We start from the raw sequence: 25,046 nt of genomic DNA, 5'->3' as shown, positions 1-25,046 counted from the left end.
ACACGAAAATGTTAACAAGGGGCCTTAATCATATTAGCTTCACCAGGATTATTATACTCACTCTGGGGCAAAGAACAAATACATTTATTCTGCCAAACAATCTAATCACTTTAGTAGTTTTCTGAGTCTGTCTTTCCCCATTTTTCTATGAAACAATAAGATTATATTTCTCACTGTTTTAACTCTTATTACAGGCTGGCGCAGTATCCTCCTGCCTCGAAGGAAGAATCTGTGATGAACTCTCCATCTGGACAGCTGCCAAAAACACCAAAGTACATGAAGGATCTGTGCATAAAGCACAAAGGAAGGGAGTGAAAGAACTGCAAAGTGAAACTTACCAAAGAATACCATAAGTTTCACTTTAAAGTCTGTTGCTCAGACAGGCTGGATCACAACACTGAGCTGGATGCTGCCAGCTCAAAGGGTGTATGTTTGACACCACTGATTTACACAATGCAGTTCTTTTTATGCTATGTATTGAGTAATTCTTTTTTGCCAATAATGTACATTCATCTGGGAATTTTACAAGAAGCCATTAGTCTGATTCATTCTGTACCCTGTTTTCAGTTATGTCATTTAGCCAAATACTTGCCGATAGAAAAGGCTACAAAAAGTGTTCTTGGCTGCTGAAATATTGCTCACAGAATGTTTATTATTACTGCATTAAATGAAACAGAGTCCTCAGTTATTGCATGTGTCGGGTACAAGCATTCCAAATACATTTAATTGACTCATTCACCTGACAGTTAATGAAATGCAAAGTTGAAAGTTGTTACATTTCACAGATGATTAGGTATTTTAGACATACTAGAAAAATTAATCTAAGCTAAATCATATTCAAATAGCATTAACAGTGTAACTCAACCAGGAAAAGAAAGTCAGTTCACAGTAAAGGCTTGATTCCATCTTTTTAAAAGTCAATGTAATGCTTGCTAAAGGTGATGGATAGAGAGCACTGGAAACTTAAGCCCTTGGTTTAACCACAGAATAAAGAAATACAACATAACTAATGGCAACACAAGCTTCTTCAATGTATCTCAACACTAACCTGATGGGACTATCTAAGAGAGAGCAAGAGAGATGGTATTGTTACTTACACAGCAATTAAATCCTTGGCCTCTTAAGTGAAATGGTCAAAAAGGATGAAAATTAGTGCTAAATTTAATAATACTTTTGTAATGGTGATATCTATCCATTAAAAATTGGATTGAGACCACCAACGTATTCCACACAGAGCATTGTCTAGCAAAGTTCTGGACACGTTTGATCTGGGTGGAATTTTAATTGGTAAAGCAGAAGACAGTACTGGGGTGAAATCCTGACCCTACTGAAGTCACTGGGAGTTATGCCATTGCCTATATCCCATAATATTTTCAGTCCTCTGAGCCATCTAGGAATCTTTAAAGTTTTTCTGTAATCCACCCTGTCCATCCTTAGTATTTCAGCAATCTTTAACTAGTGGTGAACTGATGGCAAACAGAAGGGAACTGAAGATGGATTCTGAGTCTTGACCTTGCATTCCATCCTTTGGTGTATTTAAGGGCCCAATTCCACAACTCTTTTTTACATGTGTATTCTTTATTTTTGCAAGTAATCCAGTTGAAGTTAATAAGAGTACTTGCATGAGTCAGGGATGCAGCAGTGGTTCCCAGGTAAGATGCTTTTGACAATAATAAGTTACAGCTGCAACTTCATATTGAGTCCTGACAACTTTCACTCCCTTGTAACTGACTGACTAGCTCACATCCACTGACTTTTGGGCAGTTGCTGAGAAAAAAGAAGAAATTACACATGAAGGCACTTTCTATGGAAAAACAGTGATGTGGGGCCAAATTCTGCAGTCCTCAACCAAGCAGGACTCTCAGCACTTTCAATGGAAGTTCTGCTTGATTAAGGACCACAGATTTTGGTCCTTTTTAATTTGGTGACTACATTGGTTGCATTAGACATAAATGCAATATTTGTGGTGACAAATGTGGTTTCCATGGTCAGGCCAAGTTCCCAGATTTGAATTCTGCTTCGATAGCAGTTCTTTCTGAAGATTGTTCTTCTCACAGTTTGTCAGAGGACCACAGGATTTCCCCCCAATTTTCCCTGAATTTCATAATTAACTTTAGCCCATTTTCCATTAACTTTAGCTATGACAGTCCTCCTATACAATGCTAAAAATATACCGTAAGGGTCTCTGATGATGCTACAAAGCTAATTGCTGAAAAGTGTGGTGATCCTATACTGAGTGAGAGAATTTGTATTGCAAGCTCCGGTAAGTATCTCTGAATGTAAATAGATTCTGTTTAAATTAAAAAAAAAATGCTAAACCCGAATCACACAAGACTCAGCAGATTCCTGCAGACAGTCTTGTATCTAGCAGAATTTAACTCTAGCAGCACTAAATTTAGCAGAAAACCCTGATGTTCTCTCTGCTTTGGAGATTCGTTTTTAGATTTTTTACTCCACTCTCACATCATATCAATGCTGTCACTACTGTTATTATTGTCATCAGTGTTATTTATTTGTATTGTGATAGTGCCTTGTGGCTAGGCACTGCACACACATGCGAAGGAAAAATGGTCTCTGCCCCAAAGAACTTACAATATAAGTATATGACAAGAGACAAGTAGAGCAGACAGATTGGGAGGGCAAGGGAGGAGCATAGCACAAGATGTTATACAATTATGATTAACATAATAAGCTGCAGTCACAGCACACCAGCTGCCCAACCAGTGTTCAGTAGTTTTTAGGCATCAGAGCAGAGGTGAATTTTAAAAGATGATGTGAACTGTAATAAATCCTGTCACTTCTTGCCTCACCTACTGCTGCTTCCTCCTTTCTGGCCCTTCAGGTGCCCGCCACGCACCCTTTCATTCTCTCCAACACAATCAAGGGAGGGGAAATCCCACAACACTAACTACAAGTATTTAATAGGAGAAACTTGATAAATGTTGCTACTGTTATTAACAATCATCATTATCTTCTATCATTGGATTTAACCCTGCAAGATGCTGAGAGTCCTCAATTCCCTGTGAAGTAAACAGAAGTCGAGGGCACCTCATCAGAGGCCCAGCAACGTATAGGATCAGGCCCTGATTCATGCAAGCCGACACGTAAGTGCTTTTCTGGATCAAGCCATCATTCAGGGCTACTTATTCAGGCAAAACTATCATTAAAGAAGTTGCAGTTCTATCTGAGTAGAAAGTCTTGAATAGGGCCCACAAAGAGAAAAAAAATATTTGTACTGCTTTCAGATTAGAAAGTTATTTTTGTACTACTACTAAATTCCTACAGGAAGGAGTGATAACCTTTTCACTCATACCAATAACTTAACCACGTAAAACATAGAAATTAAAATATGTTATTAATCTTATTGAAATAATGGTATTACAGAGTGACCATTTCCAGGCCCTTGTCAAGTGAACAAGTGCCTCAGTTTCCTCTTCTTCAGTACCCTTAAGGTACTCATACGCCACACAAGTAGTGTTTAAAACGCACATCCCCTTTTTGGGGGGTCAGGTTTATTAATATTGTAAGACAAAAAGTATCCATGCTAAAGTATTCACTCTTTACCCTTGTTGTCTCAGCTTCAAGTTATTTCTGGCCTTTCTCCTTGGGCTTCACAGTCACTTGTATCAGGCCTCTTTAGGTTCACAGGCTCTAGTCCCAGGCCTCCTGCCCTCTGATGACCTGGGAGGTGGTAGCTTCCTAGCAATTTTCCTGACTTTGGACTCCCCTAGATTAAACTAAGTTTTTCTTTATATTGTCCCAAAGGCAATCACACGATCCCAAATCACCTGGCACCTCTGTCACATACTCAAGCTGGCAACTAAAATTCTCCAAATTCTGGCATCCTGTAACAGGGCATGCATGCCTAAAGGACCAGTGCCCTGATAGTTTCATAAGTTATTTACAAAATGTAATAATAAAATAATAATAAAATAAAATAATAATAATAATTAATAGTAAATCTAGTCTGCCTCCCTTCTTCTAAACATAACGTAGCATCGTTGTTAACACAAAACAATATAAAGAATATTTCTTAATTTTGGAAACAGAGAATTTTTTCACTTTTTATGAAGTGCACTATAACAGAACAGATCCCAGGACAGTTTCTGGGCCAGGACAACATTTACAGGAAGAAAAAATTACTATATGAATCACATTACGTGTAATTTAGTTTTTTACAGTAAAGTCATTTGAAAAATAACATTTTAAAACCAGCTGGCATCTCAAGGCATGAATGATATTGTGTCATCGAAAAGGTGCAAGCCAGTTAAACATATTTTATTAGAGCTATCTAACATATTCTTTAAAAACATTTATTACTGGATTTTTGTGAGCTGCAGAGCAGAAATACCTTCTGAAAGATCACAAGTATTAAATTCAATGTATTTGTGTATAATTGTCTATAAAATGAATTAAGTGATAAGGTTGCTGTAAAACGTAATCTGTTTTAAGACGCACATAAATTAATCATGGGATTTGAATAAGCAACAGTCCTGCAATAAGCAAAAATTTATAAGAAGTAGGAACATGAATTATGAAATAGCTAGCTACACCATAATCATGAATTATTGACAATAATGTTATATGAAAATCTACTGTAAGTACAAAATTGGAGATGTACATCAAAGTTTAAATGAAGTGCCATTGTAATACAACATTACGATCAACTCACTGGGAAATGCTACACTTATTTCTAAATGCAGTTTAAATCCTAAGTCTAATTTCAGGAATGACTCCCAGGACTATATTTTCAGTGTGCTGCAATGCAGCACATAAGGTCCTGCTATGATTAATGAAAGCTAACTAAGTCCCCACACACTGCTAAAAATGGGGCCTCTTATGATTTCTTTTAGTACTCTTAAAGATATGTCTCTTACCTGAAAGATATACACTTAAAGATATATATTTGTCTAGCAGAAGAAAAAATGATTAAAATACAAGCAGTCTAAGCTCATTAGCTTTGGAAGGCAAGCAGACTAATGTGGAACCATTGATACCTGTTTCTAGCAGGCCAGCAGGCTATCACATGGCATTCCCATAAGATGGATAGGGTGGATTAACAAGCCATTATACCTGAAATTTACTTGTTATAGTACAGCAAACCAGACTGACTTATATGGATTTTGACCCAGGCCTGTCAAGCCTAGAAAATGGAAATAGTCGTGGATTTCAGATAACTGCTAAACATATCACATGTACTGTGAGCTGGAATGTTAGAACTCTATTCGCTCCAGTCCAGACTGAACTAGTAGCAGAAGAATAAAGGAAGTTATAGGTTTCCTTTGCTGCCATACAGGAGTCATATTGGCTGGATACAGGAGAATTCACAGCTGGAAATTATACTTTCCTTTACACCTGACATTCAGGTGGACAAGCGAAGCACAGGGATCCGGTTGCAGTGAGCAGCTGGAAACTGCCGTTTGAGAGGATTTTCATAGCCAGATTTACTACTGCAGTTGACCGGCTGTTCTACACCAACAAAAGCAGCAGAAGAGGAAGAGACAAAAGGATTTTATTAACAGTTAGATGGCACTGTAGATGAGATTCTTGGTCATGATATGATTTTGATAATGAGAGATATGAATGCAAAAGGTTGGTAGAGGACATGGTAAGCAAATGAACAGTGTTGGACCACATAGCACTGGGGCAGCAAACGATAATGGGGAAAGGTTAAAAACTTGCTGTGAGATGCACAATCTGATTATTGGTGGTACGTGGTTTCCTCACAAAGATATACACAAGGTTATACGGAACTCACCAGTCAGTTAAACTAAAACCCAGATTGACCACATTATTTTTAGTAAAAGGCACTGGTCACTGTTGGATGTTAAGAGTCTATAGGAATATCGAATGTGGCAGTGATCATGTCTACTAATGAGAAAGATTCAGATGACGTTAAAGTCCAAGAAAAAGATGGCTACAACTGGAGCTAAATTTGATCTTGATAAGTTAAAGGATAGTTCTGTGAGGAAGGTATATAAGTTGACGCTTGAAGAACATTTCAGACCACTGATTTGCAATGACGAAGAAATCTCACCACAGACTGGATGGAAAATATTCAAGAAAGTGATACAAAATACAGCTGAGGAAGTTATTGGATGGCCTAAGCAAACAATGAAAACCTGGACAAGCACCAAAACAAGAACACTGCAGGAAAAGTATAAACACTTAAAGACTGCTGGGAAAGCAGAAGTAGTAAAAGCATTGCACAATGTGGTGAATCACAAAAATTGGACAAGCAGAAGTTCTGGAAAGAAGAGGTTCAACAACTAGACAAGACATCAAGAAAACAATATATGAAAATGAGGTTAAGTTGTATAGAAGCACAATCAGGCCAATGATGCAAGTGGTAAGAATGGTCACTGGTGAACTGACAACAAATGCCAAAGAGGTGCTGAAAATATGGAAGGATCATTTTGACAAAGTGCAGAACCCTGAAGTTCATCCAGATGCAAGCATTCTAGACATGCTAGAGGAACAGGGCAGCTTGCAAGACAAATGTATCTCAGCATTAAACCACCATCCGAAAAAGAAATAGAAAAAGAAGCAGAAATGAAGCTGCAGGAATAGATAGTATTACAGCTGAGCTGCTAGTCTCTAAGGTACCACAAGTACTCCTGTTCTTTTTGCAGATACAGACTAACACGGCTGCTACTCTGAAAGCAGGACAGGTGTTATCAAAGTATTAGGGAAAGCATATATGAGAAGGCATAGGAGCAAGAGAAGGTACTGGGTGACTAGCTAAATGCAATAGTTTTACCAATCCCAAAGAAAGGAGATCCTGCTGATTAGAATAATTACAGAGTTGTAACATCATTATCAGTACTAGGAAAAATCATGATGAAAATAGGTGGCGACAGATTAATGCCAGTTTTAGAGGAAGTAGTAGAGAAGGAACAGTGTGGCTTCAGATCAGGCAGAAGTTCCATTGATCAGATATTCACACCCTGACCGCTGATGGGGGGGGAGCAGGGGGGAATGAGAATGGGGATTAAAGATGTTTGCAGTTTTCATCAACTTCACTAAGGCCTTTGATTAAGTTTGGAGGAAGTAGTAAAATCATCTGGAGTTCCAGATATGATAACTGCAATTATAAAAGTTATGTACAAAGACTCTTGTAGTACTGTAAGAACTGGTGGATAATTAAGTAACTGGTTCAAATCAAAATTTGGTTTAAGACAAGGGGGATGGAATTGCAGTGTTCAGCATGTTCTTAAACTGCACATTAAGAATGATAGAGTGGGAGGGTTGTGACACTGGGTAAAGAGTTAAACTCTTTAGCTTCTACAGATGATGTACAACTGGCACACACGTTTGAATTAATGATACTTTTTGCTATTCTTGGAAAATTGGTGTAGTCGACATGAACTTACAACCACTTTATCTTCTTGTCTTTTATTGTATCTTGGAAAAGGGACAAGAGATAAAGTACTGAAATGAAGCAGCAAAGTCACAAAACAAGTAAAATCTTATATGTACTTAGGAAGCTTGATCAGTGCCGAAGGTTCAATCAAAGATGAGGTTAAAAGGAGATGTACTTTAGCTACAAGTGCTGCATGAAATTATGGACTGATGCTTTTTCACCTGGAATCAAATGTAATATTATCAAAACAGTTTACTAACAGTATAACTCTTTGGAAACAGCTACATTAAATGAAACAGACATCAGAAGACTGTAGGTAGTAGAAATGAGAGTTCTTTAGAAGATGGCAGATGTAAAATGGAATGATTTTAAGACAAATGAAGAAGTTAGGCGAGTAGGCTCCTCTGTGAAATCGGAGTATGGATTGGCTGCAATCAAACAGATTAAGATGGTGGGGACATTGTAGAAGACAAACAGATGATAGGATGCCAAAGAAAATAATGCAAATGTAACCAAAGACAGCAGACTAGAGGTCAACCATTGACTAGATGGCAGGATATCAGATGCAGGGCATGACCTGGCTTGGCTAAATGGAGGAACAAAACATGGACATGAATGAATGGTGGTGCTGTACTGCTTCCCATGTCTGTAAAGGTGTTTTGGATGATAAGATGATGATGATTGCGGGGGGGGGGGGGGGGGGGGGGGGAGTGAGAGAGGGAAGAGTGGTTCCATACCTTTTTAATGCAAAATACATTGATTTTTATGACAGGTTTCAGAGTAACAGCGTGTTAGTCTGTATCCACAAAAAGAAGAACAGGAGTACTTGTGGCACCTTAGAGACTAACAAATGCTCTAATAAATTTGTTAGTCTCTAAGGTGCCACAAGTACTCCTGTTCTTCTTTTTATTGATTTTTATCTACAGCAGTGGCTCCAAATCTTGGCTGTGAATAAGGAAAGTACTTCAACATGTGCTTAAGACCATCTGTATTCTGGAAAGCACTAAGGAACATGCTAAAAAATAAAATTGATGTAACACAGTAGTGAAGCAGGCCCAGATATTGCTTTCTTACACAAACAAAACTGCTACTAATTTTCATATTAAAAGTGAACTGAAAATATTTTGTTTTGTAATGAACAGTCCTGTGAGGTGCCAAGTTCCTCCAGAGAGATACTGAATGCCCTCAAAGATTTTTTAAGCCAACAGGAGTGATCAGACTCTCCCTAAGATTGTCCTACAGGATCAGACTCTCCCTAAGATTGTCCAAAGTTTTTATTTAATTTATTGAAATTGAAATTAAATTAATGGAGATATCCCATCTCCTAGAACTGGAAGGGACCTTGAAAGGTCATCGAGTCCAACCCCCTGCCTTCACTAGCAGGACCAAGTACTGATTTTGCCCCAGATCCCCAAGTGGCCCCCTCAAGAATTGAACTCACAACCCTGGGTTTAGCAGGCCAATGCTCAAACCACTGAGCTATCCCTCCCCCCTTTTATCATGCATCTTTGATTCCCCTCTGCTGCCTTCTGCCCAGGAATCAAGTTCCAGTCCATATTCTAACATTCTAACCTCTGGACAACTACAAACAATTGCCCTTTAAAACATTCCAAACAATTTAGCTAAACAATATCTCATAAACCAACAGTGCTAACAAATAGAGCTTTATCTCATTGGAACAACAAGATTTCTTGCTTCCCACTTAGCACTCATTCTGAGCCCTGGAAGGTCCTGAGATTCTAGAGCTTAAAATCATGGCATACAGGGGTTTAGACGAGATATCTTAGGTCATTTTTAGAGGTTTGTGATTCCAGTTAAATCAGTTGGCCTCCTGATAACGAAGCAAGCATGATAAACAGTAACAGTGACGAGAGACTTCTCTGCAGAGGACTCCTTCTGCCCAACCCTGTATGCCCATGTACTCACACCTTGATTACATGAACCACATTTTGTGCAAACCTCAGTAAGGTTGCATAGGGTGAGAGAATGTCAGAATGTGGCCTATTATCAGTAATTTATAGTAATGTTAGTAATATTTTGGTTTATTTTCAATCTTTTTAAAAATAGTATTTCTTTGAGGGTTCCTTCTTTTTTTAGAATGTTTCTTTAGTGTTTTATCATCACATTTTCTCAAAACAAAAAACACATAGATCCTGCAATAGCACAGAATATCCAGGTTGAAAGGTTTTACTCAAGAGGGAAAAAAAATCAGGCATCCGTTGGATAATTAATAAAATACAGGATTTTAATGTTAACACTGAGTGAAGAAATGTAGATGATTAGAATGCAACAGAGGGTCCTGTGGCACCTTTGAGACTAACAGAAGTACTGGGAGCATAAGCTTTCGTGGGTAAGAACCTCACTTCTTCAGATGCATCTGAAGAAGTGAGGTTCTTACCCACGAAAGCTTATGCTCCCAGTACTTCTGTTAGTCTCAAAGGTGCCACAGGACCCTCTGTTGCTTTTTACAGATTCAGACTAACACGGCTACCCCTCTGATAGATGATTAGAATGACAGCTTAAGCAAATCTTTAAAATCTGGAGGAACAGATTAGTATTTAATTTGCTATGACTTTGAAATTTCAATGCCTGGTTAACATTACCAGTGGTCTATGTGAAAGCCAATTTAAGAGTTTATTTTCTAGCTGTCAGTCACTAAGAATCAAACTTATACACACCTTAATACATTCAGACAAATGGCCGGAGATCCTCATGTAATCTGGGATTGTTTTAGAATTTTTTGGTAACCTCAGTAATAAAAAGTACTGAGTCAGAAAGATAAGCATTTTACATTAATGTATTTATAATAACAAAAACCCAGGCATATAAGAAAACAGTTGGATGGGGGGAGGAGGGTGTTAGGGAAGAGAGCAGGTAGGTCTCCATCAAATCTCTGGGGAAAACTGGTGCACATTACAGACAAAGGTAGCTTGTGCCAATTTCCCCCTATGTGCAGTGAACTTTTAAAAGAAGTTCCAGGGCTGGCACAAGCATGGGAGCTGTGAAGAAGCTATATTACCAAGAAGCTACAGGGAATCTGGAGGGTGGGCAGCTGTGTAGAAGCAAGGTGCGCCTTCTGCTTCATGCTACTTATACCAACCTCAGATGTACTTTTGGAGGAGATCTACCAGCAGCCTTCTTCTACCCCACATGCAAACATTTTCGTTTGGCTGGTCTCCCATGATATGCATGGATATCATAAAATCTTCAGATTTAGACAGTGGAATCACCCACGTTTTTCCATAAGAGGAAGGGGGAATAAACAGTGACTCCCTGCACCATACAGAATTGTAAGGAAACTAATTGCAGGCAGGTTGTAGTAGACACAGTACAGATAGGTATAGTTTCATCTCACAGAATTTCCACACCACACAGCCAGAATAACAAACACAGAGAAAAAATTGACTTTCTGTGTGTTTTTTTTGGGATGACCTAATCATAACTCAGTTATGTCTCCACTTTGCTCTAATACTTATGAGTAATGCAGTCACACCAAAGGTATGGAACTAAATATTTCCTCTCTTTCACCATTACACATTCTTTATGCACATATGTACATTTAAAGCTACACAAAAGGAGAGATCACTGTAGGTATATCTTCTGCTAATTACTATATGTTATTGTGAAACAACACCTGTTATATTCATCTGATTTAATTCTGGAACACATGGGCAGAGTAAGCTCTTTTGACCTACTGTAATGCTCAAGTACATGACAGTGTCTTCTCTAACATATGTTCAGCTTTAAATACCATAGTTGCAGTTTGGCATGGAAGGAGAAATGATTACCAAAATGTTTAGTGAATCTGGATTGATAAAAGAAAACAGTCAGAGGAGATTGACAAATACCAGGCAAGGTAACTCCTGAATATGTTAAAAGAAAGTTTAGCAAAACAGCTCAGTTATATGGTGAAGTTATAGATACAGCATAGAGAAAAACAAGAAAATACAAAAACAGAAATATGCTGTTTAGTTTGTGATCTACACATTGTTCATTTTAAAATATGAACAGGTTCTGGATCTTGTCATTTGTGACATATTTTACAATTTTGGAAATAATGAAGCTATTATTCCTTTCAAAACTCAGAAGCCTGAAGTCTTTGTAAGTACTAAAATATCACAATTAAGTGCTAGAAAATTGACAATAGACTTGTAAAAAAAAGTACAGGCACCTGCTTTACCAAAAGAACACAAAAAGATTAAGTAAAATAAAATGAATAAGAACAAATGGCTAACTAAAGTTCAAACTGCAAGCAGATTACAATTTTTTGTGGGCCCCCGTAAATTAAACACATCATTATCCTGAAACATGGAAAGCAATTCAACAGAAATGGAATTTTTGCTTAACTGAAATCTGTTGCTTTGCAACAAAGCTGATTTCATTCCTGCAGTCAAATATTCGGTGAATGGGTCCCCAGACTGGAAGTTGTGTGTGTTATTAGAAAGCATTAACTTTTTCATGGAGTAAATGAGGTTTTTCTCACAGTGGAGCAGCCAATCTTTCTAAATGCATTAAAAGGCAGACAGGATCCACTGCTCCATGTTGGTGTGTTTTTAAATAATTATGGAGATGCTGTAACCTCTTCACAGTTAAGTCTGCAAACAGCATCCATTATGAAGCTGTATTTTAGTGTCCATGTAACTCAGTTTGGAATATGAATTTGGCTTAAAAACTCTCAATTTTACCCTGAACACAAAGGAGAATGAATACACAAAATCTGAAGGAAATTTTGGGTTACGGGTTATTAAAAGCTACCTATTTTTGAAAAACTGACTTTTATCTTCCTCTAGCTCCAGAACAGCTTTTCATTATCTCTTCAAATTTTCATGTAGCTAAATCCCTTTCAAAACTTGTGAACTTAATATATTTGTATTAAAAAATTGCAACTAAGCAATCTTATTAATGACTTTTGTTGTTGATGGTTTGGGAGCCAATCCTGTTTCCATCAATTTAAACAAGAGATACCTAAGGGATAACTTCCTTTAGCTCAAGACATAAAGGCAAAATTCAAGAATGTGCAAAGAACCTCGTTGGTGACACAAAAGCAAGAGCCATTTTCCCCAGTGAGATTTGGTGGTAGAATGAGAAAATTTGGAAGCTGTGAAGGAAAAGAAAGTGTTTTAAGCTTTGGCAAGCGACACTCCCACAGCAGGATTTTCAGGGGTAGAAAAAAGCCAAAAAGATAAAGAAAAAGTAAAAGGTGGCAGACTTTAAAGATAAACCCAAGGATGTCTTATATGCCAATCTTGAAATAATGGAGGATGAGAAAGAAACATACCAAAGTAAAGGTATTAGTGAGATCAAAGTAATTAAAGATGAAAGTGGAAGTGAATTAATCAATGAGAACCAGATTAAGGAAAGTGGAGAAATTACTTTGAAAGGCTTATGAAAGAACAGAATCCAAGAGAACCCTACCATTTGATAAAACCAAACCAGTTCTAGAAGAAGTTGCAGAAGCATCAAGCAACCTGAAAAATAAGAATGCTCTCAGATGCAATGACATACCACAACCACGGAAGTGCCTGGAGCAAGTAGGTGTAAACATATTGACACAGTAGTTTTAATTGTGTTGTGACAGGGCTGGGCTTGCTGGCCATACAGCCCAGTGGTTAGGTCCCTGGAACACAACTCTCCCATTTGTAGTATCCCCTGCTGATATCCACTTTGACATGGCAGTGGATAGTAGACAGTAACTCAGACCTCCAGCCAGGTCACTACTGAAGTGTATCCTTTTCCAGGGTAATTGAGTCCAAGAAAGTATAAATGTTCAGCATTATCCAAAAAGGAGTTTCTAACCCAACTCCAGGCCTCAGAAGTCCTCACACCCTTATTTCAGTACTTCCAATATCTTTACCCCGCCTTCCCCCTTATCTCAAAGGGGCAGGGGAGAGGGAGTGTTGCCATCCTTGTGACTGGCTGGAAGCCTGGGCCCTCCCTCTCTACAAGGCTCTGACCAAGCAATATCAAGCTTACCTGGGTCACTTCCTGCCACTCAGTTTCTCAGTCCAGGGTGTGGTCACAGTCTCACAAACAATCCAAGAAAAAATAGAGCAAAGAATTCCTTAATCTTTAATAACAAATTAGTCCCTCCTCTGGGGCCTAAGGTAGCTGCCGCTTGCGAGCTCTTCTTCCCTGCAGCAAGGACTCTTTTGGAGTTCTCATGATAAGTCCATCCCCCTATCTTATCTGCTATTCTCCCTTTTCTGAGCTGTCTGGCTATCTTTTAAATTCCTCCTCTGTAGGTGCAATGAGCCAAGGCAATTTGGGCCCAGAACTGCCCCTTAACTTCTTCTATCCCCATGTGGGGTTTATATACCCCATAACAAGGTGGTACCAATTACAGGGGGGGAAAAACAGGAATCCAGACTTAGATAATTTGGGCCTATGAAAATAAGATCAGAAGAATATATAGGAAACAAGCTTCTTAAACTTAAAAATGTAGGGTACGAGAAGGGTTGAAAGGCCCAAAACTAGATGGATTAATGTCATACAAAAGGATGTGATTAGCTGTGAAGTTTCTGAGGAACTGCTTCAAGACAGACTAAAGTAGAGAAGATGGACTTGAAGAGCCAACCCCACATGGCTGGGAGTAATGCTTGAAGTAGAGCTCTAAGAGATAAAGGCCTAGATTTCAGAGCTTTACAAATAGATTTCTAGTTCCAATTCTGAAGGTAGTGGTTTGTTATGAAGAGGTCGCACTTAGAGTATTTTTAAGGATCCATGTTATTAAGTATCATACAAGTGAAGCATTTCCTGGGTTCAGTCAGAGAAAATCTGAAATTTTACTTAGAAGGAACAAAAATAAAGAAAGTCGCCAGAAAAGTAAATTTAACTCCCATGAAAAATGTCAAGGGTTTGGGGAAAAGTATTGTCCCAATTTGGGACAAGAAATCAAAACCCTGAACACTTTTGTGGGAGTGAAATTCTGCAATATTTCTTTTAGGAAACATTGGAACATTCCTGCAGTTGGAACATTTTGGTGTTTCAGAAACAAAATCTGCTCCTGGGAGCCCTGATGCCTCTGCAGTTTGGCCAACGAGCCAGGGAAGCCCTGCTTCCCTTGCAGCCCTACCAACAGGCTGCTGGGGAGGGGCATAGGCAGACAAGCGTCAGGAAAGCTGCCTGGTTTCCTTTGAAAAGTTCATTGAAATCGACAATTCCCATAGAATGTTTTGATTTCAATGAATTAGCATTTTTCGACAGAAAATTATTCCAGAGGAAAATTTCTGACCAGCTCTAGTCAAGATTCTATAGGTCTGAGACCCACCACATCATATAATGCAGCTCATTTGGACTAACACTACTACCTAATGTTTTACATTTGTGTGAGGTTGGTATATACATGAGAGGAAAGGTTATTGTGTTATTTCTGGTTTATAATTCTTTTATTTAAAAAAAAATAAAGGTGTATTTGTTTTATAAATAAAAATGATCTTATAACTAGTGTCTATGAACTTTGTCTGCATCAAACTGTGGTTTCTGTTGCCTGTGTGATTAAACAGCAGAAGTGGAGGTAAGAAATTACAACCAAAGCTCAGAATTCAAAGGGATTGCTGCAGAGCTGGATGAGATCAAGGGATGGGATTAACCCCTCACAAACTAATAGTTTCAGAGGTTGTCAGAAAATTCTTTAGTCACTAAAAAGACAACTGGTTCAGGGAATCTAAAAGATAATTATATTGGTTAATCTGAAATCCTTATAAAATTACAAAGGCAGTAGGGCCTTTGCGTCCTACTCTGAAAGTCTTGGATTGAGAACTTGCTCCCCTAGAAATATATCAGACCATCATTGTCCTGGATGCCACAGGAAGAAAGGGAAGAAACCAGGAATGTTGTTTACCTTGGCTGTGACTTTATTAAGTAGCACATCTAGGAACTTCCTAGAAATAACTCGTCCAGTGCAAGTCATCCTTCCTTTTGTAATTTGTACTACCTGGGGAAAGGCTGCTGCCAGCTCCCCACCCCATTAACCTGGTCCCAGAACCATAGAACAGACCCTTGCTCCCTTCATTCAAGGGTTGTCTCTCTATTGTACCAGATATTAGGAGCACCAGTCCCATCCCTCACCTTGCTTAGGAGATAGGTTTCAGAGTGGTAGCTGTGTTAGTCTGTATCAGCAAAAACAACGAGGATTCCTTGTGGCACCTTAGAGACTAACAAATTTATTTGGGCATAAGATTTTGTGGGCTAAAACCCACCTGTTTAGGAGATGCTTTCCCTAATCCATTTCCAATTCCAGTGTATGAGGGAACTAGACCCCACTGAATGATCACACCTGCACTGGGCACCTGCCAAAGTGCACCAACATGAACACTTAAGGTTTGGGGGGGGGTCACCCATCTGCCCACGCTTTACTGGCAGCGAGTGGAAAACACTTTCCTAGCCCCCAGAAAACAATGAACACAATACTCACAATAAGGCTCCAAACCCCAGTCCTACTCTAATCCTAAAGAGCGACATGAGAGATCTTTTCTTCCCAGGACAAAATGGTGCCCCAGAGCTGGAGGAATTGCTCATAAACCCTCCCGTTTGGTGCTGGGGAACCATTAGGGTTATGGTGTACCTTTGCGTTCAACCCATCAGAATCAGCCACAAGGAGGGGAGGGGAGTGTGTGTACACTCCTTGAAGGGGCTAAGGGTTTTCTTTCCTGTGCTGCTCCTCCTGAGGCTGCAGGGGGAGGAGGGTTTTAGAAAGCAGAAGTTCCAATTCCCATCAAGGAACATATGACCCCTGCTTTAGAATATGTGGCTTGATCCAAATGATCAGTAATTTTAGACAGTAAACTTTTGGTGTGAAGAACCCCAAGTGAAATGAATGGATTCTCGGAAGTCATGGTGGTGTGTATTTTCACCTGTCAGTAAAAGTTGACATAAAGTATGACAGATAAGGCAACACATACCTATAATCCATCATCTTTTTAATTATTTTTTAAAAAGTCAGGTGAATTTTAGAACTCATAGATTCCAAGCCCAGAAGGGGTCACTGTGATCATCCAGTCTGACCTCCAGTATAACACAGGCCATAAAACTTCCCCAAACATTATTCCTGGAGCATATATCCAATCTCGATTTAAAATTGTTGGTGATGGAGAATCCATCACAACCTTTAGTTGATTGTTCCAGAGGTTATTTACCCTTATTGTTAAAAATTTACATCCTATTTCCAGTCTGATTTTGTCTAGCTTCAACTTCCAGCCATTGTCCATTATCAAATACTTATTCCTGAAGTAGGTGCTTACAAACTGTGGTCATATCACCCCTTAAGCTTCTCTGTTAAGCCAAACAAATTGAGCAACTTAAGTCTATAACTACAAGGCAGGTTTTCTAAACCTTCAGTCATTCTCATGGTTCTTCTCTGACCCCTTTCCAATTTATCAGCTTCCTTCTTGAACTTTGGGCATCAGAACTGAATACAGTATTCCAGCAGCACCAGTGCCAAACACAGAGGTAAAATAAACTCCCTCCTCCTATTCGATATCTACCTGATAATGCAAACAAGGATCACACTAGCCCTTTTGACCATGAAAGAGAAAGGATGGCAGGGTCTATTTAGAGCCATGAATAGTGCTGGCACATACTGTGCAAGCTCCCCACAATATTTTCTGTAACGGGTTTGTGACCTAAACAGATGCCAGTTAGTAATTTGCTGCAATCAAACTCAGATCTCCTACAGTGAAAGGCTTGGGCATTAATCTATCGTGTCATAGAGCCCTTAATACTTTCCTGTAAGCTAATGATGTCTAAAGTGCAACTCATTTGGGATGGTTCTGAGAGAAGACTGATATGCATAGTAAAACTACAGCATTTTTACCCAGAATTATTTTAAGCTTCCCAGCAAAAAGCTGCATTTTGAAAAAAAAAAAAGATTAATAGAAAGAGCCTTTAGGGGCAACTTTTCACATGCACATGTAAAACATGCACATCTGCATTTGTTCATATTGTGTGTAAGTTACCGAGGCTGCAATAGGTGAAGATGCATGTTTGTGGGCACAAGGGGTACATATTCAAAATGGCCTTGAAGACTGAACATTTTTAACAAATAAAATTGAACTTAAACAATGAGATGAACTTAAAAACATATTTTTTTTAAAACCAACCATTACTTATTCTTTAAGTCATTGTTGTAGACAGAAAACATGGGGGAGGCTGGTTCCCTTAGAAACTGCTGACCAAGTCAATTTTGTCTGCTTATGACTCCTGTGTATCCCACAGTGAGCTCCCTTTAATCATGGTTGCATGTTATTGAATTGTATTTTAAAAACATCACATACAACTGGTGAAGATTAACCTTCAGGATAAGTATTCCTGCCATATGTTCATGTTTTACAGGTCTTATCCTAGCAATTAAGCTTCCTGAAATTGTCGTCCTGGAGGTGAAGAATTAGCTAACAGACTTCCAATTTATAAGGTGTAATGTGCTGTTTAAGCAGGGTTTAAGATCACCGTGACTGGAAAATGTTAATAGTTCTCAAAGAGCAGGACATTTTCTTTGCATAGCACTGTTACCATTCAAGTATTTATCTTCTTATTCTTTCAAGAGGATGAAGTATTCACACACACACACACACACACACACACACACGATTTCGCACAGTTGGCAGTTTCCAAACCCACTGGCACATTTCTCACAGTTTCATGTAAAAATACCATATCCATGAAGAACGTATTGTTAAAACACTTTCTACCTAATATTTACAAAGCTAAGTATAATGTATGGAGTAACATTTAGGCAAAAGATGAAACTACAGCAGCTTAAGATTGTAACAGTTTACATTTCCAATAGCTTTATAATTCTTGCCTGACTTTGGACTTTCTGAGTATCAAGAGCTATGATTCTAGCCTACTTTCCTAAACTATAAGCAATATGGTATTAGAGAGAGAAGGGCCTATTTAGATACATTTTAAAAAAAGATATACCTGCTTTGCATACCTAAAGGTGGCAAGTCTATATAAAACAAACAAGATGGCACTCATGCCAGCTCATAGTTGGAAATCTTCACTTCATGCCTTTATTCTTTTCAATCAATAATGTATAGTATTATGGTGAAACCTGAACTACCCTGATATATATTTCAGAGGCAATGCCAACATCAGTTCTCACTTTGTCACCATTCTCACTTGGAACATTCTCAGTAAATTGATGATGGTGAGCCATCCTAAACACATGCCTGTCCGGCACAGAATGAACAAAGCTTTATTGTAACACTGTGCACTACTGGTTGGCAGGAGTAAAAGTATTAACTTAAGTTTGTATGTGTGAGATGATGTGGTCAATGCTGTTCTCCTTGTTTCAGGGAATTGTATCTGTTTTGCTAAGAACCCTACAAATGGTTGTAAACTGACATTGGCATCTGACTCAATTTTTATTCTCTGCTGGTGACTGTATGCCTAACTTGATCAGGGAAAGGGACAGACTATTGATGATAGAAGTGGATGTCTGTTGGGGGAAAGCACAAAGAGGGGAAGAGAAAATGGGTACTTGGAAACAAAGAAAAAGGTGGAAAGCAACTGGCTAAAAGGTAGAGGTGTACTAAGGGTAAAACATATTACTCTCTTCATTTTGTTCTGTAGATACATTATTGCATATCATTGTGTCCTACTCAAGTTTGCCATATGCTATGGTAAACTTTGTGGTCTCTTGTGTGCATATGTGCTGGCACTCAAGGGATTTGCCTAAGCAAATCTACAGGAAACTTGAAAAAATTCAGCTACAGCCAGCTGAGGAGTGAAAGAATTGTACTTTCCTCACAGAGGAAGCTCTATAAATTGCTTATGGTAATAAATAATATAGATTGAAATAAATGAGTAGAAACACCTACACACAGTAGCTAATTCCTTTGGGAAATACACAGTAGCAATTCACTTTGTCTTTTGTATTATATTATAAATGGTACTTAGTATTTCCTTTAGTCTAGCTAAACACTTATTGCAAATTGACCTTTACAAATAGCCAAATCTCTTTTAATCAGTAAATGAAAGAAAATGACAAATATTGACTAGTAAACTAACCCATAAAAGTGAATCACACCAGTATTCAGTGTTATTCTGAGATACGCCTGTATGCACCCCAGGCTGACTGGCAAGGTAGTGTCTTATACAGAAGTATCTGTGAGCACTTCCTTTTTGCAACTTTCTGCAAAGTTTCCCTTTGGAAATTTTTCCTGATGGTGAATGGCACTCATTTACTGCCTGTTCTCATGTATTAGTTGGTAATGGAATAACCCTCATCAGTTGAGAGAGACGATCATTTGCACTTGGGAATCAACCTTTTTAGGTTGTGGTAAATCAACCCCAAAGGGCATATTTTTCCTTGAAAAGGCATGTTCTCAACTACTTTCAAGTGAAACTAGCAGAAATATTTAAGAAATAATACACGTTTCTGTTTATAGACTAGACAATTTTATTGATTAAGGGCACAATTAGAAAAAAAGGCTTAGACCCGGATCCTCCCATGGGAGTTAGGCATCCAAATACCTTTGAGGATCTGTGTCTTATTTGTCTAGCACAAAAAAATCTTAGGTTATTTCTAATTATAATGCTAAAATATGTACAGAGTAATTAAGTTTCTGCCTGCATTATTCGTCCTAGTCTCATGATTCTCTTAGCCCATAAAACAAAAGAGAAGCATATAACAGATTGACCTCATTATGATTCAGTCTGTCTTATTTAAACCAATTATGGGATATGAGTCTGTGCCAAATACAAAATCTATTCTGTCTCTCTTGCACACCTTTTGGAACTGAAAAACAGTGTTAGTTTAAAAGATATGGGTTGATCTAAATAAATTTACATCTTTTTTGCTGTGGAAGACATCAAAACAGAGAATAACTCACTAACAAGCAGTCAGGCAGAAGCAGTTCATCCCATTTGAAATTCACTTTTTTCAAATACCTTGTCAAATGCTGATATATTTCATCACCTTCTCACAATCTCAACAGAAAGGACTCTCTTTATAAGGAGAAATGTTGGAAGGGGTAGTTGGACCCTAAACATTCACAGCGAGATTTTGAAAAGCTCTCAGATTTGGCCTACAAGCTCAGTTTTACCATTGATTTTAATGAAAACGGAGTTAGGTCAACACTGAGTGTTCTGAAAAATCTCATCCTTACTTTGAGTTGATGGGTGATTTGCATAACAATGATGCCCTGGCTCCAAATTGAGGACCCAGGCCTTTAATCCTTATTCACATGAAGCTGGATTACGTGTCTTGCACATGGCCTTCTGAAGGGGATAATACAGACTTCGCCTTCCCTGAGAGTCCCAAGGAGAGAGTTTGTGCCCCCTGAGGCTCTTTGAAACATAGGGAGGTGAACTTTGGTCCATCCAATTGCTTCCCCTGGAGCATCAATCCCACTCTGCCCATGGCCCAGCTTCCTCTGCATCCCCTTTTGGGCTATTTGCTTGCTGGGAGAGGAAAGGGCAAATAGTCTCTGCTCACAAGGACAGCTCTGGTGCGTGGCCGTTGCATGGGCTGTGCCAGGAGGTAAACTCCTTGCATATCCTTCTGCTGCACGTATACGAAAGCTTGTGTTAATGGATCATAACTTCTATGGAAGTAACCTTTGCCCACCTGCATGCTTGAAAGGAAGAATGCAAATCTTCATCACAAAGATTCTCTAAAGCAAAACATATTAATCAAAGAGGTATACCAATAACTGCTAATTATAACAAGCAATCCACTCTGATTTGTTTTTCAGAGTAGTGTTAAAACTACATGTAATCTGGTTACTAGTTTATTTTGAAATAGAAAAAAAAACACAAACAAGGCTTTGCCTTAGTAGCTGCATATCTAGTTCTAGCTGTGCTGTGCGGTAACACACCATTCTGCAAATACAAGATGACGCAGTTGTAGTTCATTTCAACAGTAGACTGGGGCGCTATCAGGTTTCCAGATGTGCTACTCAATATCCATGCAACTAATAAATAAAAGGATGGTGATGGCTGGAATGCTAAAATTTTCTCCACAATAACATTCAAAGAGTTAAAGAAGTTGAGATAAAAGCTGCCGCTCCAATTTTTGTCACACTGCCAGAGTTTAATGTCTACCCATCTCTGAATTTCCACCAGATGGAGCAAAAAGAAAACCCTCTCTTCTCCCATCAAATTTGCCATAAAGAAAGGTACAACTAAGCCAAACAGTGATTTATGTGCTAGAAACAAACCCATAGAAACACTTTTGAATGGTTGCATGTTGGTAAATATGCAACTAGAGTTTTGGGGGGAGCATCTGCAACACCATCACATTATTCTAAAGTTCATCATTTTGCCTGTCACTCCTGTGCATTATAAATCACATCTGTGCATTCACGTATTCTGATTGGTGGCATATGCTGTAAGAGGGACTCTCTAATTCAGAACAAAGGGGAATTTGGGGTTAAATCCTGCAAGGTGTTGAGTATGCCTGTGAGGTTCTAAAACTTCAAGAACTGACTAAATACGAGTTCACAATGCTCACAACTTCTTAGGCACTTGGGAGAATTTGTTCCTAGATTAAGAAGACGTTGTTAGGGAATGCAGCTAGTGAAGACGTGAAGGATGGCTGGAGATGTAGGGACTAAAACGAACAGGAAATATCAATAACCTTATTCCTATTATTAGTTCAGATTGTCAGAGTACTTCTGGGAAACTGTGCATGAAAGTGTATTGAAAGAAAAAATAATAATTATTATACAGAAACAACTTGATGTTCAACTGGCATTTAGTAACTATTTGAAAGTGCCAGATTATGGCCAGGCCTGAGCAACCATATGGGGCATAAGGATGCTAAGACATTCACCTGTTCCTCAACACAGGCTCTTACGCTGCCTCCCTAGATCTCTATTCCCTCCACACACACATGGCCAGGGAGTGGATAAAGAGGGGTAGAAAGTGACTAGCACTTGGCTCCACCCTCACCATATGTTGATTAGTGCAGCTGACTGGAGTAACCTGCTATCGGTAAGGACTGCCAGGGCCGGCTTCAGGCACCAGCATAGCAAACAGGTGCCTGGGGCGGCCAATGAAGAGTGGGGGCAGCACGTCCGGCAGTTCGGCGGCAATTCGGCAGCGGGGCCATCACTCCCTCTGGGAGCAAAGAACCTCCCACTGAATTGCCACCGTAAAATGAAGCGGCGCTAGAACTGCTGTCGAATTGCCGCCGATTGCGATCGCGGCTTTTTTTTTTTTTTCCCTCCCTGCTTGGGGCGGCAAAAACGCTAGAGCCGGCCCTGAGAACTGCTAGCAGATTATTACTCCCTGCAGAAAGAAGAGGAGTGCAGGGAAGGAACTTTTCTCCAAAGTGCAATTCCTTTCTTGTGCTCCTGAGTGGTACAACTGTGTTGCACTCGTTACATGGGTTATTGCCCAAGGTGCAGTGTGGCTCTAAGTGTTCACAAAGGGCCTAATTTTGCCAGCCTTATTCCAAATGAGTAATACCTTACTCCACAAAATCCTATTCTGCATGAGTAAGGGTATCATAATCTGGCCTTCAGTGTGTATGGGACACTTAAAGCCAAATCTCGGCCTTTGAGCTCTGAGGACTGCTGTGAGGGTGTTGTTGAGTATTAGCAATTCAACAGAACTGTTCTGAGACATTCTGCCTGTTCAGGGTAGGCACAGGTAGAGTGTCTCAGGGAGCACCACAGGAAGTATCATGTATGACTTCCTTACATCTGTTGCAGATAGGAGCAGCATGTGCTCTTCCAGTACCTGCTATGATGGATAACAGGCATTCAGGTTGGGATCATGGCCAATCCCAAACTGGCTGGCTATGACTCTGGGGACCATGGAGAACGACTCGACTCATTAAATCAGCCCATAGCCTAAAGATTCAGGGGACGCCAGTAGAAATGCAGTCACAAAACAACAACATAGGGAAAATAAACATGAAAGTGCATGAATCCTGCAGTTATGCTGAAGGGATATCCACAGGATAGTATGAAGTTGAGTTTTCTTAGTAGTTGTGTCTATGAGTGTCAGGTGTCTATTCTGCCTACCCTTACATGGATTCATTGAGAGAGGAAAGGAAAGGGCTTGGGCAGGCAGAATTTTGCCTTTGACATGCTCCTCATAAATTTTCAGATTTAATTTCATCTGGATATCTAAAGAGATTTTTGTTAGCAACAAAATGAAATAAGATGTACAAGATGCTACTTGCACTGCTAAAAGCAAATCCAAAGGATTGTTTTTCTGATGAATTTCAGAAAGATGACCTTTTTTCAAGGTTTCAGCTTGCACTCCCTTCTAACCCAGGTTGACTGCTCACTACATAAACACACTACTGGAAACAAGCTGAAAACCAGAAGCAAATCCTAACATATAAAATACAAAATGCTTCAGAGAGACAGAGCTACTACTGGCAGAGAATTGGGCATAACACTCCTGTTAATGCTAAGGAGAATTATGTTTCTCCATTTATATCAACTGATTTGACAGGAATCCCCTAGAATTTCACTGTGGTTAACTAGGCAACATTTGTAAAGTGATATAAGTATTTATTGTTATTATGGTCCCATTTAAGTCAAATGAAGTATCTGTGCTGGCTCCGCAGCTCCCATTGGCTGGGAACTGCAGTCAATGGGAGCTGTGGGGGCAGTGCCTGAGGGTGGAAGCAGTGTGCAGAGCTGCCTAGCTGTGCCTCCGCCTAGGAGCAGCAGGGACATGTCGCCATTTAGGGGGAGCCGCCCGAGGTGAGCACCGCCCAGATCTGGCACCCCACAACCCTTCCCGCGCACCAGCCCCTGCCTTGAGCCCTCTCCTGCATCCAAAGTCCCTCCCAGAGCCTGCCCCACACCCCCTCTCGTGCCCCAACCCCCAGACCTGAGCCCCCTCCCACACCCAAAGTCCCTCCCTCTTAGTTAACTGGTATTTTTGACTTACCGGCACCTCTCATTCCCCCAACATGTCGGATAACAATGCTTTTACTGTTATTAAATTTTTTGGTAAGATTTTTGAATTCTGCAGCAAATTCTGTGGCTTTAGAATCCCAGAGTACATGCAGGCATCTAAAAACCAGGGTAAAATCCTGGTCCCAGTAAAGTCAATGACAAAATTCCTATGGACTTCAGTGGAACCAGGATTTCATTCTAGGTGTGTTCATATAACTTAAGGTCCTTAACTTTACACATAACAACTATAAGCAATACACAGACTTCAAATATGTTTCTATATACCAAAATGAGGCTTTGCAAAGCTTGCAAATAGCAAAAAAATGCAGCCTGGGTGGCCTGCACATTTGATTTACCTGAATCAGCAGCTGTGATCAGTAAAATGTACTGCTCCTTAGTCTCTCGATCCAGGGTTTGTACCAAGTGGAGCTCTCCACTGGCTGAGAGAGTAAAGGCACCATCTTCATTACCACCAAGAAGAAGGTATGTAAGTTTGCCATTTAGACCTTGATCATCATCCCTTGCTATAACCTACAAAAGTGACATAAGCACATCATAACAAATAATAATAATAATGAAGAGTACATGCTTGTGTGTGTTTGTCATCAAGATTACCTTCTATTGCAAAGTATTTTATGAGGAACAGGAAATACTCCATGTGTGACAGAATGAATTAGAATGCCTGGAGGTTTATTACAAATTGGTTGTAACAGCAAACTGACTTAATTTAAAAGGAGTGATGAGTGTCTTAAAAAAGTGCTAGTTTAAAATACAAAATTAATAATTTACTCCTTTTCTCCATATCTGAATGTATTGTT

General features: G+C 39.3%; 1 protein-coding gene across 1 annotated transcript in view; it reads right to left on the bottom strand.

The window, feature by feature from the left end:
- The window catches only part of FAT4 (FAT atypical cadherin 4), a 244,774-nt gene that overhangs the window by 68,216 nt on the left and 151,512 nt on the right, over nucleotides 1-25,046 (bottom strand). The window contains exon 6 of the mRNA XM_005309369.4: nucleotides 24,585-24,759. Coding sequence (XP_005309426.2) covers nucleotides 24,585-24,759 — 175 coding nt within the window. The remainder of the gene's footprint in view (nucleotides 1-24,584; nucleotides 24,760-25,046) is intronic.

The sequence above is a fragment of the Chrysemys picta genome, chromosome 5, assembly GCF_011386835.1.
Source record: "Chrysemys picta bellii isolate R12L10 chromosome 5, ASM1138683v2, whole genome shotgun sequence".
Classification (NCBI taxonomy): domain Eukaryota; kingdom Metazoa; phylum Chordata; order Testudines; family Emydidae; genus Chrysemys; species Chrysemys picta.
Note: the sequence above shows the minus strand (reverse complement) of the source record. Positions and strands in the feature narration are given on the sequence as shown.